Source organism: Tachysurus fulvidraco, chromosome 21 (genome assembly GCF_022655615.1).
Source record: "Tachysurus fulvidraco isolate hzauxx_2018 chromosome 21, HZAU_PFXX_2.0, whole genome shotgun sequence".
Lineage (NCBI taxonomy): Eukaryota > Metazoa > Chordata > Actinopteri > Siluriformes > Bagridae > Tachysurus > Tachysurus fulvidraco.
In genome coordinates this window covers 22,501-41,187 of record NC_062538.1, presented here as the reverse complement: position 1 = coordinate 41,187, position 18,687 = coordinate 22,501, and the positions used below count along the sequence as shown (strand labels likewise).

General features: G+C 37.6%; 2 protein-coding genes across 2 annotated transcripts in view; one reads left to right on the top strand and one right to left on the bottom strand.

Moving 5' to 3' along the window:
* The first annotated feature begins 736 nt into the window (after window positions 1-736).
* drd1b (dopamine receptor D1b) lies at window positions 737-3,573 on the top strand. Its single transcript, XM_027154342.2, has one exon. It carries the CDS (start codon window positions 1,773-1,775, stop codon window positions 3,114-3,116), a length of 1,344 nt encoding a protein of 447 aa, XP_027010143.1. The 5' UTR covers window positions 737-1,772; the 3' UTR covers window positions 3,117-3,573.
* A 14,558-nt stretch (window positions 3,574-18,131) lies between these two features.
* msx2b (muscle segment homeobox 2b) overlaps window positions 18,132-18,687 on the bottom strand; it is a 2,454-nt gene continuing 1,898 nt past the window's right edge. The window contains exon 2 of the mRNA XM_027154234.2: window positions 18,132-18,687. This exon is cut by the window's right edge and continues 460 nt beyond it. The gene's annotated coding sequence lies outside the window, so the exon portion shown is untranslated.

Genomic DNA, 18,687 nt, shown 5'->3' with positions numbered 1-18,687 from the left:
ATCACACACCTGAGCAGGATTAATCGGGTTCTCTTAGATGGTAAATTTATATATTTAATAAGATCTTATTCAATCACATTGAAAGATGAAGAAAGTGCTAAGTGCCAAGAGAGAGTTACAGCAACCTGAAAGGGTTTTAAGGAAAATCTGGCAAGGATTGGTCACTGCCAGTGTGTGACAATCTCTGTGTGGAAAAAATACCCAAAATGGTTTATCATAGCTTATAGTTTTTACAGTACAAAAGCTGTATAGACATTTTATATCTGCTGTATTTGTAGTTATATAAAGCCTCACAGCTCCAGTGTCTGTAGTTTGATTCTGATTCTTCTTTTTTTTAGTAAAAATATGAATTGTGTGTGATGCTTATTACTCCAGCTGGCTCACCAATTTAAAATACTTAATTATGTACTTAGAAAAGGTCAATTTACATTATTTTTTATATATTTGCATCTCACTAAGTTTGTGTGAATAGAGTGTGTTGATTTTACCATAAAAAGACTACTGTACATGAAAGTTAAGGCTAATCAACGCATTGCCTGGTTTTAAACCAGTCATGAAATGGGACCAGTTGTTATTTGGTCTCGTCAAACCATTCAGTATGTAAATATTCATAAGTCACATCATCGCGTCTCACCAGTGACGCTGCAGATACAGCACCAAAGCTCAGAACTGTGGTTCAAAATAACCTTCTTAGGATAAAGAGGGAAAAAATGCCCTATTTTTCACGTTATAGCATCTGTGGACATAACCGAAGATCATAGCATTCGCGTGTAATAACCCGTAAAATGACCGCACCAATAAATAATCCGTCACATGATCACGTTTCTAAAGCGATTTTATATCCCACAAACACTGCGCTCGGTTCGGTTCGGTTCCTTTAGATGGGCAGAAACACACCAGACTCAGATGATAGGGGACGGGAGGTCTGACTTAATGCTGCTCTCCTAAAGTGGAACAGATGCTGAAATGGAGAGATCTGCACTTAGTGATGATGAGGACAGGTTTAGCAAAGACAACATCTGGACTCTTTCTTTTATTTCCCCTAATTATAAATCCCGTCGGAGATTTTACTGACGCTTTAATTACGCACTCGCGACTCCAAAACGCAGACAGAGCAGATTACAGTGCGCGTTCTGCTACACTTACTCACTCAATGCTAATGCTTTTTAGTACAAAAGAATAATCTTGTTAGAAGACAACTGACAAAACCCAATATTTCTGAAGTCAACTGTCCGACCCTGAAAGTAGTGAACATATTAAAACGCCGATTCCGCGCGACACATCGCACATGGGACACGATTCGGTTCTTCTTTCTCAGCCCAGAATGACGAGCGCTCTCGGTGGATGGAACAGAATCAGAGCAGTCTGCTTCATGGACAAATCAGAGCAACGCAGCGCAAATCCAAATCAATAGACCTCATCGATGGGTTCGTATATAAGGATTGTGCTCGTACACGCTAGAGGGAAGTCTGGTAAAGTAACTGGATGATTTGCCAGTGTGTTATATTTGGTTTGTATTCTCGACGCATTCAAAAATAATCTAGCCATTTCAAATGGATTTGGAGACTGGAACATGGGACACCATTTCGTGATTTTTGCAAAGGTAATGTCAAAATAATGATGGATGGATTTGAAGAATATTTGCTACAGTGTGCTTGGAGTAGATAATCTAGGTCTTTGAGTCCCAGAAATTTATGCTGCTTTTGTGTTTCATCTGTCTCACTTTGGACTAGTGGAATTATGGGGTGAGTGCTGCTGTTAGTGAAAAAGCCATGGATGTAAATTTCTCCTCGGTTCTTGACAGCAGTTTAGTGCGGCATGATTCATCAAAGCGTGTTCTGACTGGCTGCTTTCTTTCTCTCCTCATCTTGACAACTCTTCTGGGAAACACACTGGTCTGTGCTGCTGTCACAAAATTTCGCCATCTGCGTTCCAAAGTCACTAACTTCTTCGTTATATCACTGGCCATTTCAGACCTGCTGGTGGCCATTTTGGTGATGCCATGGAAGGCGGCTACTGAAATTGTGGGATTCTGGCCTTTTGGCGCTTTCTGCAATATTTGGGTGGCATTTGACATCATGTGCTCCACTGCTTCCATCCTGAACCTGTGTGTCATTAGTGTGGACCGGTACTGGGCGATTTCGAGTCCATTTCGTTATGAGAGAAAAATGACACCCAAGGTGGCATTCATCATGATCAGTGTGGCATGGACCTTGTCTGTTCTTATCTCCTTCATCCCTGTGCAGCTAAACTGGCACAAAGCACAAAGTGCAGCTTACACTAAACTTAATACCACCTACGCTGATGTTCCTCCAGACAACTGTGATTCTAGTCTTAATCGAACATATGCCATTTCCTCCTCTCTCATCAGTTTCTACATTCCTGTAGCCATCATGATTGTCACCTACACCCGCATCTACCGCATTGCCCAGAAGCAGATCCGCAGGATATCTGCCCTGGAGCGTGCTGCAGAGAGTGCCAAAAATCGGCACAGCAACAGAGGAAACAGCAGCAACATAGAGTCTGAAAGCTCCTTCAAGATTTCCTTTAAGCGCGAAACTAAAGTCCTCAAAACACTGTCGGTTATAATGGGGGTGTTTGTGTGCTGCTGGCTGCCCTTCTTCATCCTCAACTGCATGGTGCCTTTCTGTGAGCCCAATGAACGTGTGGACTTCCCGTGCATAAACCCAACCACCTTTGACGTCTTTGTCTGGTTTGGCTGGGCTAATTCCTCACTCAACCCTATCATCTATGCATTCAATGTTGACTTCCGCAAAGCATTTTCTTCCCTTCTAGGCTGCCAGCATCTCTGTCCTGGAAGCAACTCTATTGAGATTTTGAGCGTCAACAACAACAACGGAGCATCCAGACAGGGCTCCCACTATCAGCCCAAGGGCCTCATCCCTAAAAGTGGTAAAAACAGCAACTGTGTGATCCCTCACAGCATTCTAGACCAGAATGAGGAAAGTCAGGAGAAGGAAGACAATACTGGGTTTAAGGCCTCTGAGAAATTGTCCCCCTACATGTCAGACATCCTGGACAGTGATGCTGACATTTCCCTGGAAAAGATTAACCCCATAACACAGAATGGACAGCTCAAATTCATACCTTGCTGAACTTTAGGTTTGTGATCACAGCTCACATCTATTAAAAAAACATGCTGGACTAAAATAAAAGCTGTGACCATAAAAGAATCTTTCTTTTGGAAAGACTTTATCTGGATAACTATCTGCAAAATTCTGATAGCATATGTTGTCAAAGTTAACAGGTTAGTTTTAAGTTAAATAACTTCAATAAATTGTTTTTTGTACATAAACATGGTTTATAATTTATGGGTGTTCATGTTTGTGTGCTTGTTTTTTTTGTTGCAGAAATATTATTACAGGTGAAGTGTTTCAGTGTTGGCCAGCAGTTCCACATTCTGCTAGTAATTTTACTTGTGTTTTAATGTATGTGCTTAAATCTTTAAATTAGATCAATATTATCAATAGTAATTTGTCTGTGACATCAACACGAGGAAACAAAGATTATTTTTGTGATTTGAATTTGAATAATCAGCCACTCTTGTGTAAAACTCACTTCAGCAATAAACACACTTATTTTTCAGCAATAAACCTTTTCTAGTTACACGTTACTTGATGTCACAAGATTTCTCACAATCATGCAAACAGAATAATTTTAGTATAATAAACTAAATTCCAAGCTAACACTTAATGTACAGTGTTATATTCTCCTTGGGGTGTCTAGAGGTAAATAATACAAAGGAACCAGTGATAATTATAAATGTACATTACACAAATTCTAAATATAAGGCAGGGTGTTTTTAGCTCTGACATGGGTGGACAAACGGCTTTTCAGAAGGACATTCAGAAGAACATTGTGATATTCAGACTAACTGTAGTTTATAGATATTCATGGGAGATAAGAGGCTGTGGTTTAAATTTTTTTATAAAGTTTTATATCTTCACTTGCATAACAATATTGTCCACACGCAACTTATTTTCAGTAAAAATGGATTTTATTAATCATTGTACTCTTCCTGGCCTTCAAGTTGTGACTGTATAACAATCCACATTCAATTTAAATTTGATGTCTGAATTCCTGTAAAGCTCCTTTTTCACAATTGCTAAGAGCACAATATCGATCTAGAGATATATAAAGTGCAATAATGTGTCAGTATTGAAGACCACTGTGATAAAAATTCAGCAAAGAGAGAACTGTAATCACTTTCATTCCTTTAAACAGCCACATTAGCATTTCAGATTAACCAGCATAACATTTAAACAAGTTTCATGTTCAAACGTCCTTTTCTTGCCAAACAATACGGTTTTATTCATTTCTGTTTTCTATTTTAAAGATAGATCTAGTCCTTGCCTCATTGGCACCAGCGCAGAGTTTTGTGAGATGATTTATTTTCTTCTTCTTATTTCTAGCTCTAGTTAAGCTTCAAAGTTCAGTTTCTTGCCTTCATGAGCTCTTTCACAAAGCTAGCCAGCTAGTGCTACAGCAAATTGTAAATGTAAATTAAATGTGTGTGAAAATGCAGCTTTACAGGAACATAAACATAGAACAAAAGGTTATTATAAAGAATAATATAAAGATTAATATAAAGATTAATATAATACAAAAGTCCCAGATTAATATTAGTTATATATAAATGTGTATGTATTTATCCCCAATGAACAAGTCTGAGGTGACTCAGGTGACTGTGGGGAGGAAAAACTCCCTTAGATGGTAAAGGAAGGAACCTTGAGAGGAACCAGACTCAAAGGGGAACCTCATCCTCATCTGGGTGACACTGGGGGTGTGATTATATAACCTCATCCTCATCTGGGTGACACTGGGGGTGTGATTATATAACCTCATCCTCATCTGGGTGACACTGGGGGTGTGATTATATAACCTCATCCTCATCTGGGTGACACTGGGGGTGTGATTATATAACCTCATCCTCATCTGGGTGACACTGGGGGTGTGATTATATAACCTCATCCTCATCTGGGTGACACTGGGGGTGTGATTATACAACCTCATCCTCATCTGGGTGACACTGGGGGTGTGATTATATAACCTCATCCTCATCTGGGTGACACTGGGGGTGTGATTATATAACCTCATCCTCATCTGGGTGACACTGGGGGTGTGATTATATATATACAGTCTGATAAACGTTAGAAAAAACAATGTGTTGTTTTTTTTATGTTGTTTAGTAAATGCAGTAAAGACACGGTCATGGTTTGAATTTGTGCTGCTGATATGTTAAGAACATTTTAGTTACACACAACACATTCACTATAATTGAGCCGCATTCTGTTTGACCTCCTTTATTTAAACGATTCTCTAATGTAGAAAAAGAAGCCATTTTTAAATATACTTTTTTGCCTCTTTTAACAAATAGTCTCACTGTAAATTCATTGCGAACACATACTGTTTGGGATCTTGTAGCACAGCTGTCCTGGTGTCGCAGGACCAGAACTGATTCATTTTAGGGATTTGGGATTTTTTTTAGGGATTTGCATTTACATTTAATGCGTTTAGAAAATGCTCTGTGGAGGTAATTGTTCTTTACGACGCCACCAGTTAAACCACCTGATGAGGTTTCTTGATGACTTTATTGGTAGATTGCAGTCAGTAAATCTGTGTGGATAACAACAGTAAGGTGTAAGATAGCTGCGTGTACATAGTGTAAGATTTTCCAGGCAGTGGATAAAGTTTGGAAAAATGACATAGTGAAGGTTAATGACAGGCCTGCGGGCGCACTCGCTGTAGTGGAAATGGATGGTGAACAACCATAATGTGCTTATATAACCATGGTCCTGATTTGGCACTGAGCACAATATCAGCAATGAAGCTCAGCATCTATAAAAATATCCAGTGTATAAAAACAGTCTTCCTTCTGCTTTCCTTAAAAAGCTGATTCAGTTTCATTTTATCTGCAGACTGAAGAATAATATTAATAGAAATACAGCACCAGAGTGCAATCGGCCTGTGTGGAAAATTGGCACACACACACACACACACACACACACACACACACACACACACACACACACACACACACATACACACACTCCATCAGTCAGAAACAATGTTTTCAAATCAAATCAAATCAAATTTTATTTCTCACATACACACACATGGGTACGATATGCAGTGAAATGCTTTTTTGACTTCTGTTCCCTGGCTTGGACTTTTCTGTAATACATTACACAGTGATGTGTCATAGAGAGAATTAGTATAATAATAATAATAATAATAATAATAATAATAATAATAATAATAATAATAATGTTAGTTATTACATTTATTGGCAATACAAGTAGACTAGATATATTTTAAATATAAGATGAATATATATGTGTGATAAGAATTAATAACACAGTTATTTACATATCTTTACTGTGTAAAGTCAGCATCAGAAATAATTTAGGAAATTGTTCAAAACTGACAATTTTATTTCTCTGTGTCCACTTACATGCTTTATCACTGGTGAGATGTAGACATGTACACTAATAAACTATACTGCTTAGTTTTAATTAGAGAACTTAATCATTATTTTTAGACATTATTAGACAAATTGGTCACCAGCAAAAAAATACAGTAATATTCTATACTGAGTCAAATTCACCTAAAATCTTTAAATATTATGCTAAAATTGATATAAATGTACAATAAACGTTATTTCTATGGACTGATGCTACTCAAAATGTAGTTTATGCTGCAGAAGTTTAAACTCATTACACCACAGCCTGTTATCAATTTACATATAACAGCTATATCGCTCTTATTATTAAAGCAAGAAAGAATTATTCCCACACTGACTTCACTGCATTGTATAGAGAAAACCCTAGATTGTGTTTTCATGTAACTATGACAGCAAACTAACAATGAGGGTTTTCATTGTGCAGAAGTTCACCGTGCTGCATTTAATAAAAGATCTCCCCATTCAGCACCGAACCAGATAACAACATTGATATATTCCCTCTGAACAGCACTGAAACATCGTTCTGTGTCAACAATCAATTTCACTTTCCATCCATCCACCTCATACATGGCTGAATTTGCAGCTTGAGAATAACAGAAGGATTCAGGCCTCAAACTAGGTTAATATTATATAAGATTGTTATCCTTTGTAACAATCTGTGCAAGTGCTTAAGTGTATTGCAGAACGCTGCGTTAAGTGAGAAATGAGGTGACATTAAGTTCATAAAGATCCAGTTAAATTAATTTGGATTCCTTGAACAGCTTGGTGCAGTTACATATCCATAAAGCTATCTGATCAGAATTTGGACTCATTTACTTTCACCACATTCACTGTTGAGTTGCAAGCATGCATTGAGGCTTAAATGCTGAAATTGCATAAATTTCAAACCTCAGAGGAAATCACAGGCTTAAGAGCAACTCAGAAAGTTGTGAGGCATTTGTGGTATCAGACAGTTGGCACAGTTTGTCTAAATGCAATTCCAACCTTAAACTTCTGTGCATTTGTCTTGTGTAATATTCTTTCAGGTGACAATATGCAAAATAAAAGTTAAGTATCACGATGATGAGCCTTATCATAAAATAGTTTTTTCTAATCAAAATGTTTCCACTTATGGCATTTGGCAGACATCCTTACCTAGAGTTCTTACATTTATCTAATTTATAGAGCTGGGCAGTTGGAGGTTAAGTTTGATTCACTGAGGCATTTATTTTATCCTGCATGGGAATATAAATTGCAAAATGTTAATGTTAGGGTTTATTATTGCCTGTACTAATAATAATTGGTACTGGAAATGAATCCTTGTTGACTTTCAGGGCGAGGGCCTGTCTGGTTTATCCAGTGCATGGTGTTGTGGAGAGTCCTGTGTGGTCTCAGGAAATTAAACTTCATCACCCCTGAAGTTACTTCACTTTTCTTCTATCAGTTGTCAAAGTCAACTGATGCTACATTTTTCTTTTGGTCTTACAGAAGATGATCAGTTTTAATTACAGTACCGAGGCTTGTTTTTTGAGGCAGTTGAACCAGTCCTGACTAAAGCTTAGGAAATAAGTTGGCAAAATAAATTCAGGTTGGCACATTTATTAAAACATCAGCTGAACCTCCTCACAAACCACAGGCACTTTCGTCTCCTCTCTTTTCTCAACCATCTGTCCTCTGTCTGCTAAACATAAAAATACTTCTTGTCCTTGGCTATCAGATGTGTTATGTCCTGTGTTAGTGTTCATAGATGGTAATATTTGGCCAGTCCACTAGATGGCGAGAGTTTCGAAGAAGTTAATTTAAACCAGGTTGTTGAAAATGTGCGTACTCATTTTGTCCTTTTAATTGCAATATACAAAGCTCAAGACATAACAAAATCTGGCAATGTTGTCTGCATCCGTACCCATGCCTGCATTTTTCCTTCTGACAGTAGGAGAGCCTGGCATACCATTTTATACATGGAAGAAAATTTTCCAAAACTACTATTGTGTCATCGGAGCACAAGGGGATACATGGCCTGGTGCCAGATTCTGTGCAGTTTTGTTATACTGTCTCGGTACAGAGGGCCAGAGACTTTTCTATACACTGCCAAACGGAGGTACGACTTACGATGAGGCCATTGCGGCTCTTGATGCTGATTTCACGCCAAGAGTTAACGTTGTTGCTGGACGCCATAAATTCAGCGTTCGGATGAAACTGTGAGTCAATACATAGCGGAGTTGCATCACTTAGCAGTGGATCATCAATTCGGAGAAATGGATGGTGAAATGCCATGAGATCCACTAACTGAACGGGCTTCTCTCGTCATGGTGAGAGAGAGACTGTTACTTGAGTCCAAACTTACGTTAGATACGTATAAGATTTGCAGACTGCCGCTTAGCATAAGGGAGGAGATTTCCAAGGAAATCCGGTTATGTGTTGACTTCAGAGAACCTAATCAGGCTGTAATTACAGACGGCTACCCACTGCCTCATATGGAGGATCTTTTCACAGAGCTCAAAGGTACTACAGTGTTCTCACAAATCAATTTGCACAGTGCGTACCATCAGCTACCTTTGCATGAGGAAAATCAAAATTATTCTGATTCACAAAGCTTCCCATTGCGTTGGCTTCAGCACCGGCCGCCTTTCAAAAAATGATGAGAACAGTACTTGAGGGTTTACCAGGAGAATAGAATTATTTAGATGATCTTATTGTGTACGGCCAATAAAAAGCTGGTATGAAACTTAATTTGGAGAAAAGCAAATTTGGCAAGAGCAGAATTCGGTATCTAGGTCATGACGTTTTGAAAGAGGGACTCCATTCTAACCCTAAACTCAGTTGAAGCTATTGCAAATGCCCCTGCACCTGCCTTCATTACGGTCCTTCTTGGGCCTTACATCTTGGTTTAGTAAGTTCATCCCGAAGTATGCAATGGTAGTAGATTCCCTGCATGACATCCTCATGGACATGGATTTACATGGACGGATGCAGCAGAGGCAAGTTTTCGAGCACTTAAACAGCTGTTAGTCCACAGCCCAGTTCTGGCTTTGTTGGACCCATCATTACCAACGGTTGTGTCTACTGATGCTTCAGATTACGGTATTGGAGGTGACATCACTCAACTGCACCCAGATAAGTCAGAGAGTCTAATAGCTTTTGCTTCTCATACATTGATGCCAGCTGAAAGAAAATACAGTACAGTTTATAAAGAGGCATTGGCATGTGTCTGGACAGTAGAACGTTGGAGAACTTACCTTTGGGGCTGGAGGTTTATGCTGAGGACAGATCACCAAGCAGACCACATTACTGGCCACTAGAGGGATGAACAGAGCGGGAATGAAGATAGCTCTATGGTCAGCAAGACTCCTCTGTTTCAACTACAATCTGGAGTACAGACCGAGTAAATCAAATTTTGTAGCTGATTGTTTATCACGCCTGATTCAGATGTTGGCAGGGGAGAAGAATTAGGCCTTATTGCAGAGATTTCCAAGGACCTTTCAGGAGCCATTTCTATGAAGGAACTTCGTGGGACACGAAAATCTTGTCCTGAGTTGTCCAAGCCGAATGTCCAAATCATACGAGGCTGGCCTAAAACACAGAACCAACCGGATCCATCGATCATAGAGTATTTTTGAGTGGATGACAAGTACATCATGCGAGGACAGAGACTGGTTGTGCCAGTTGCTTTGCGCTCTACATTAATAGGGTTCGACAGCCAGGATGGTTAAAAGACTATATAACAGAGTAAGGGGAAAGAAAGAAAAGATCACAAGAGAACACTAGAGTCATAATAGGAAGTAATTGAAATCACTTGTTGAATGTGTTCATGTGTTGATTAATTTGATGTGTTACCAATTCCCAGAAGTTCATTTATTGCCTAAAAGAAGACTTCATCCTCTTTAGAAGTTTTCTAAAGAAAGAGGGAATTGTTATGTCCTGTGTTAGTGTTCATAGATGGTAATATTGGGCCATATTACCATATATTTAATATACACAGTTCAAGGCATTACAAGATGTGATGTACAGCAATCAAAGAAAGTGGAAGAAATCACAACTTGATGCAGATCTTGAATTGCTGTACACTCCTGGCCAAGTTCACTGTGACATCTGCCAAGACTTGATTCTACAAGGAAAAGCTTGAAGCTTCTGCACAAGACCCTCGTAAGCTCCACAACATCTCTTTACTGCTCAACCTGTCGCCTCCAACTGCTTCATCCTTCTTGAGTGCTGAAGACTTTGCTTCTTTTAACCACGAGAAGATTGAAAAAATCTTACAGACCTTCACTTCTGCCCTGACTGCACCTACATCTCACAGTCAGGATTCTCCAACTCCTTTACTGTCACATTTTTCAACCAAAGCTGCAGAAGAGATTTTACAACTCATCCGGTTTTGCAATCCTATCACCTGCCCACTGGAACCAGTCCCTTCTACTATACTTTATCTCACAATACCTTCTTCCCTTTAGCACCATGATCATCAATGGATCCCTAACATCTGGTCATGTACAACTACCTTAAAGAGAGCAAGGGTTATTCCCATCCTGAAGAAACCTGCTCTGGATCCATCAGACATCAGTAACTACAGACCGGTATCACTTCTCTCATTTCTTTCAAAAGTTCTTGAACGCATTGTGTATAATCACCTGTCTGTCTATCTTTATGTCAGTCTTTAAAGCAGCACGGTTGACAGAGACCGCCCCTTTTACAGCTCATCAGTTGAAAATCCCAGCAAAACTGAACTGCTGTTCATCTCAGGCGATTCATCCCCAGGTCATGATCTTGCTATGTCCTTGCACAACGATCTGATCAGTTTCTTCTCTACAATATTAGAAGGATTCTGCTATTTTCCTCCACACAGGTTTCTCATGTACTTGTTCATTCTCTTGTCATTTCAATGCTTGACTACTGCAGCTCTCTCTGTCAGGTCTACATATGAACACAATGCGTCCTCTGTAAATGATCCAAAATGCAGCTGTGACCTGCCTAAGTTCTCCACATCACCACACTGCTGTGTTCCTCCACTGGAGCCTGTAGCAGATTTAAACACTGATGCTTGCCAACAAAGTCAGAAACAGAGCAGCTCCTCACCTCAAAGCTCTGATCACTAATCTAAGTCTGATTTACTGGATCTCCATCAAATGACAGGTGAAGACTTTCCTCTTCCTGAAATACATGAACTAGCATATTTTCCTTGTTTGTTGTATGTTTGTCTTTAAAAAAGAACTAAAGAGTTTTAGGTTGATGTCTGTAAGTCTGTATCCTAGTGAACAAGAGTTCATGTTTTCATCGATAGAGACTTAAAAGCACTTTTGTACATCACTCTGGATAAGAGAGTCTGCCAAATGCCGTAAATATAAATGGGGACACGATGGTGCATGCTGTAAAATGTTATGTAGTACTTATAACCTTTTCACCTTATACCTTGTCCTGTAAATTTACCTGCTACATATGAAACCTCTACCAATCTATTCTGGCCAGAAACACAGCTAATTTAACTTAAATAACAAATTACATATATTTTTTTTTAATTCCCGATACAAGCTTTATTGTATCTGGAAGTTCTGGATGTTTTGTACCTTGAAGAAAGACACTATTTTCACCGTAACTTGAAAAATTTATCTGAAAGTACGCTTCTTAGAATTTGAGGTTCTACGGACGAATATGAGAAAAAGGTGCTACATGAAACTGGATTTTAAAATACATTTTTATTGATTTTAACGTCATTTTGTCATAGTTGGCCTCAGCCGTTTGGCCGGGTGATTTTTGGCCTTGGGACAGTAAAATGCACATAATGCACATAATGCACATAATTCCCGTGGCGAATGAGGGCACCTTGGCATCAAAAGAGGCATTCTTCTCTGAGCAGGTTGCATGTCTGGAGTAGAGGCAGAGTTGGAGGTGCTTTCTGTGCCCGATGATGTCTCAAAATAATTTTTTATCAGATATAAAGTTGTAAGCATATGTGCTGTGATATACTAAAAAATATGAATGTGACATTGGTTGTAGTCAAAGTAGATTATTATGAACTGTTCTATGATTTTTAGTGTGTCAAATATCTATCAGTACGGTGGCTTAAACTGCATTTTCTCTTGCTCTTCCTAAAATGAATAAATTAAGCAGATCACCTTACTGAAAAAAAAACAGATCCAAGAGATTGGTGTCATGCTGCAATGATAGATGGTGTCTCTGAGTCAGGCAGCTTGATTACATTTCACTGAATGTCAGCTCCAAGGTGAGAGCTAAGACCCACTGAATGTCTTTTTTATATTCATGACAATGATGATTATCTCCACATTGAAGGAGGATGGAAAGAAGAACTCTGGCGTTTGTTGGCTTTTCTGAATATGCTTTTGTATGATTTAAAAAGAAAGCTGATGAAATTCTCAAGTTTTTTAGGTGCATGTGGAAAGAGATTGCTGAGCAAAGATACTCGCTAAATGTTGTTTCTTTATGCAAAACTTTTTCAGTGAAATGCTTTGAAATTAATTTATTGCTAATTTTAATGAAAAATGGTTTGGACCATTGAGCATATGCATGATATTTATTATTTAAATAAGAAATCAAAGTGCATCCAATAATACATTTGGTTGGAGAGGGACCACAATTATAGATAATTGCTTGTCTGGAGACAATGTGTGGGTGGATGCATTCAAAGGATCATGTAACACAATTAGTCACGGCATAATGTGACTGTACAATGAGATCAGATTAAAGCGAGGGAGATCGGTGTGTATCTGATTTCTCTGACCAATAAAATGACTTTTTCTGTGTTAATTATTCCATGAAGACTATTTCTTATTCTACACAGAATATATGTTTGTGTTACAAAACCCTTCTGATTAAAACAGTAGCAACATGAATTATTATATAAACATATTAGTTCATTAATTTAATGGTTGTGTTTTTATTATTTGAAATTAATGTAAGATTAAGTGCATTGCCATGTTCCCACTGACTGTCGAAATATTTGCACTGATTATTTAGACTTTTTTCCTGTAATAGGCAGGAACTTATTTCCTAAAAACATATTCTGTATTACATTTTTAAAATCGTTCCTTAGTTGCATTCAATCCAATTACATGATTACAATAACATGAGTGGAAACAAGCCATACTTCTTTTCCTCCTCTTCCCTTTTCTTCTTACAAACTCTGCCACTGTCACAAGCCCAGGATGCTAGCAACCCACTGCATAAAATACTCTTGCACAAAAACTCAGACTATATCTTTAGAAATCGAGCTGAGGACTGAAGCAGCAATGAAGCCTTGTATGAAAAAGGACAGACAATTTCCTTTGTGAAGCCCAAACAGCAAGTGAGAAGACAAAGGGGCAGGCGACCGGGAACCTGGAGGAGAACTGTGGAGAAAGAAATAAAAGGAGCAGCAAGACCTGGAATAAAGTTGATGCCTAATGCTCCACCATTAACGTTAACGTAACCTAACATTTAGATCAAGCATGTGAAACACTGTTAAAATGCTTAGACATTTTTCACACCTTTTTTTGTAAAATGGTGCAAGATATAAATAAATTAAATACATGAGATATACAATAAGAAAATCCATTAAAAATGAACGGCCCACCACAAACAGAAGCTTGTACACCTAGCAGAGTGAGACAGTGTAAGAATGGTCAGGAGCTAAGCTAATAACTGTGCACTTTACATCAGGAAAGAACAAGCATTGCCAAGTGAGCAAATCTCCAGATATAATATAGCCAAGCAAAGTGCTAAAGATAATAAACAATTTTTGTTCATGTTAGCTGTAGGTCCAGAATCAATGTCTAATAAGTGCAATTCTCTAAATGCAAATGCACCTGTAATGCAGAAACGTGTGCGGTTGATTTGCATTTATTTGAACACTGTCACAACTTCTCATTGGTGCCTTTCTGCGTCCTCTTGTGATTAATGTGGACAAAGAAATTCTTTTAGGAAGCGTAAACTGGGCTATCACTCATTCGCCAAAACACTTCTTTCAGAGAATGTTCTGTGATATTTACAGTAGTTTTGGAGAAGGCAAATGTAGAGTTAGTGATAGATGTTATTGTGGATATTGTGACAATCGAGGAAGAGTTGAGTTGTACACTGAATAACCATTTTTAGGATTTCTACATGGTTAGCTGATCAAGGCAAGAGAATCTCCATTCGCTGGGACAATCTGTAATGAGATCAAGACACATCTAGGCCTGTCTTTGCAAATTCAATTCAAATCAATTTGTTTAGCACTTTTAACAGTTTACATTGTCTGAAAGCAGCTTTACAGTATAAAACAGGTAAAAGTTACTATACTGTATCTCTAACTCCTATCCCTAAGGAGGTGACAGTGGTAAGGAAAAACTCCCTAAGATGATAAGAGGAAGAAACCATGAGAGGAACCAGACTCAGAAGTGAACCTCATCCTCATTTGAGTGACACCGGACAGGAAATGATGTAAATAATGTAAATAATGTAAACATTGTCCTTTCTACAGGTTTATAGTTGTGAAAATGAGAGCTCCCGAGGGTTAGAGGGTTACACTAATTCCTTTCTGACAAAGTCTTCAAATGATCGCTGATGAAGACCAGAACATACAGCTGACTGACGCGTATAGAATTCACTTAATACCATCAAGTCCCAAGTGTCTAATAAACAATATATAGAAACACTTCTGCATTGTCTTTTATAATGCAGCATCATACTACATAGAACGACAGCAACAGTTCAGTATCTCATTAGACAGAATGTCATATCGATTTATTAGAGGATCAACATATGTTGCTGAATACATCCATGAATTCTCTAACACATCACATCATGTGACTCATGTGACAATTATTAAGCATGTGACAGCATTGATGTGACGAGGATGTAATACTTTATGACAGACCTCATTTCATCCTTTCAGTTACACAACTAGGGTCTCAAATGTGTGCCCACACACACATATACACACACACACACATACACACACATACACACACATACACACACGGTCTCTCTCTCTCTCTTACTCGTGCACGAATATGCACAAACACACAGACAGAAAGAGATAAGGCAGTAAAGCACACAGCAAACACTTACCTTTTTTAGCAGGCAAAATGTTTCTCTTCTTGCGTGCTCATGATGCTGTCTGTCAATGGCAACACTATCTAAGCAGCCAAGGGCATAAGCACTCATTTCACATCTAATCAAATGCCACCAGTCTCATTTGTGAAATGCCAATATAATATTTGGCACAAAGAGAAGTGACAGACAGCCATTGACTACACTTGATATTTGCCTTTATAATGTAATACGGCTCTAATTTGGAAACAGATCACGTTAACTGAACATTGTAAAGCAATTATTACTTTGAACCTCAGATTCTCGAACTTCCTGCTTAAGTTGCATTCAAGGAATCTTTTATTAAAAGGAAACACATTCTCCAAAAAATGTTTCTGGTAGAAGCACTGATTGTAATATCAACTGCGAGTAATTATATAGGACCAATACTTATTTAAGCAAAATATCTCATTTGCATTTACATAGTTAGATATGCCATAACACAGTGTAAAATGTTGAATTTAATTCTGTTGATAACAAATATTGTGACAAACCATTTTTTTCAAAAATCCAGATAGGCCAAAGGCCAAAGGGGAAAACCTCGAGTGAACCGGCATTAAATCATTCTCTGTATTCATTATAGTTTTGACATTAAACTTAAGAAATAACTAATGGAGACTTGAGTGCAAATTGTTCTTAAAGCAACTGCAGTCCTAAGTCTATCAAAGGAGATTCACAGCTAACTTTATGGTTTAAATGAACCCCAACTCTGTCGGTCATCCTCAACTGGCAAGAAAATGAAATGAAAGAAAAAAAAATTTAATTCTCATTTTTTCAGATCATTGGGTCTGTTAATGTGCATTATTAAAGCAGTACACACGTCTCTGATTTAGAAATATATATGTCTGTCCATTGGAAGTGCCAGAGTAGACATTTATTTATTTTCTAACTACTTGACTAAAGGCCAAGTCTAGTGCAAATATCGCATCATTAATTACATCAATAAAAGATTACGAGAAAATGACATATGTTCATATTATGTATGGTGATGTCTGCACTAAGCTTATAAGGAGCTCTGACCTCTCTATTCCAGCTGAAAGTATTGAGAAAGAAAGTATAAAATGATTTGGTTAATTTTCATTTGCTTCATTCTGACCCACTGATGCAGAAACACTTAACAACAAAAAAGGTCTTAATAATTCTGTTCATTTTTGCCTCTTCATCACATGGGCTCTTAAACTATTTTTATACAGCAGGGAGGAAAGGTTTTCTATGCAATTTGATGTATAACATCAACAAGTATTTTCACTGAAACATGATTTTGTAGTTAATCATTTAAATAATTACCAGAAGATCTCGTTCTCTCACTGCAGTTTACTTTTTTTAATGTATGCAGTAAGTCTTACATATTACTTACATCACCCTACTTTCAAGAAACTCCCAATTCCCAGAATTTTCATGACCAACAACATTACATATAACATATTTCTAAATTAGCATTTAAAAAGTAAACACTCAGCATTTTGGAGTAATAGACACCCCCATAAAGACTAACCCAATGTGGACCAGCAGTGGTGATACCAGGATGGTCTCCATACTGTGGACAGTCTGACCATCGTTTCTGTGAATGCCAAGATGAAATCGAGCGGATGCAATAACTCTCTTAGTAGAAGCTACAACGTGGTCAGAATAGCTGTGGTTCCACATTTCTGTTCATTTTGTCATAGGTGTATCTTTTGTATGGACATATTACAATATTTACATTAGTATGCCAATACTTCCAACACTGCCTCCTTCCTATTGTACACATGTATCTGTCTGGGTTCATATTAACACCAGGGCTTCACTCCAGATCTTGCCTTGACTTCCACATTTCACCTTAAACAATATCAAAGCAACAACAAATTAAGTGATAAATCACAGTAGTAGATTAATGGGTGTTATTCTGCATGAGACCAGCAGAGGGGGCTGAGATTATATTCAAGCACATATTCAGATGGAATTAAGAACCACTATCATTACCACAGGCCATTATCACAACATAAAAGGTTGCGCGAATAAAATGGTCTTGCTTTAAAAACATGTAGACTGAAATATCTTCAGTCTGTTTCCTAATTAACTACATATTAAATACAACTGCACACAATTCGACAGTTTGATGGAAACAAAATATATGTTCTATGCCAAGTGTCTAAAAATCAGATACAACTCATGTTGACAGACTACCAGACTTATACCTAATTATACTAATGGGTCAAATATAATTATGTGCACTTTAAACAGCACGTCTTTAACTTTTCACTGATGCTTTAGTTAAGCGCTGGTAGCGAACCCCAAAATGAGTGTGCTAGAGAAAACAAGCAGTAGCGCTATAGAACTTCATTATTTTGGAAATGTAAATAAATGGTAGATTGGCAGCACTAGCAAAACACAACCTGCAGAGTGTTTGTCTCTCTTTCTTCCATGTAAGTGTCATAGGTAAAAGCTTTACGTTATTGTCAATAAAAAGCACTCAATTTCCTGCTTTTAGACAAAGTACACAGTTCCAGTATGGATGCATCATAAACACATCACCTTGAAAATATCTAGTCTTTATCAATATTAGAAACCCGTAACCAGGCATGATATCCGTCATTCGTCTTCTATAAATGAGAAGGACATTTTTACAATATAACGGTAAATCCACAGGTAATAATTTTATTGTCTATTGGAAAAAAAAATAACTTTGAGCCATTATCTGTACAATGTGACCATTTTCAAAGGTCTTGCAGGAAAAAAATACTTTATGTACAAAGTACAAAAATAATATTTGAGCCAAAAGACTGTAAAAAGAAATAACTAGTATAAATTTTCCTACATTGTTTGTTCTTGGGAAAATAAATCGTTGTTTTATGAAATAACCGCACAAAAGATCTGTTATATCCAAAAAGCCTCACTTAATCAGCTTTGACAATTAACCTGCAGTTTGTTTTTAGATCGATGTACAAAGCTGATCAACCTAAAAGCAATTATTTAAAACAGACATCAGTAGAACAAAATCCATATTTGGAATATAAAGAATAATTTGAATTACAATACATTACATTAAGATTAATAAAAAGCAAATACTGTACACACAAATACAAAGCAATGGATGCATTTACCCCCACAGTAATGATATCAAATCAGTTTGGCAAGGTAAAGGGTTCATTTAGGCACTTTTGAGATCTCTGACTGATCCAGTGTTT

Bases quoted from the DNA above. Each gene is read 5' to 3' on its own strand.
- drd1b (XM_027154342.2), top strand. From the start codon at position 1,773: ATGGATGTAAATTTCTCCTCGGTTCTTGACAGCAGTTTAGTGCGGCAT.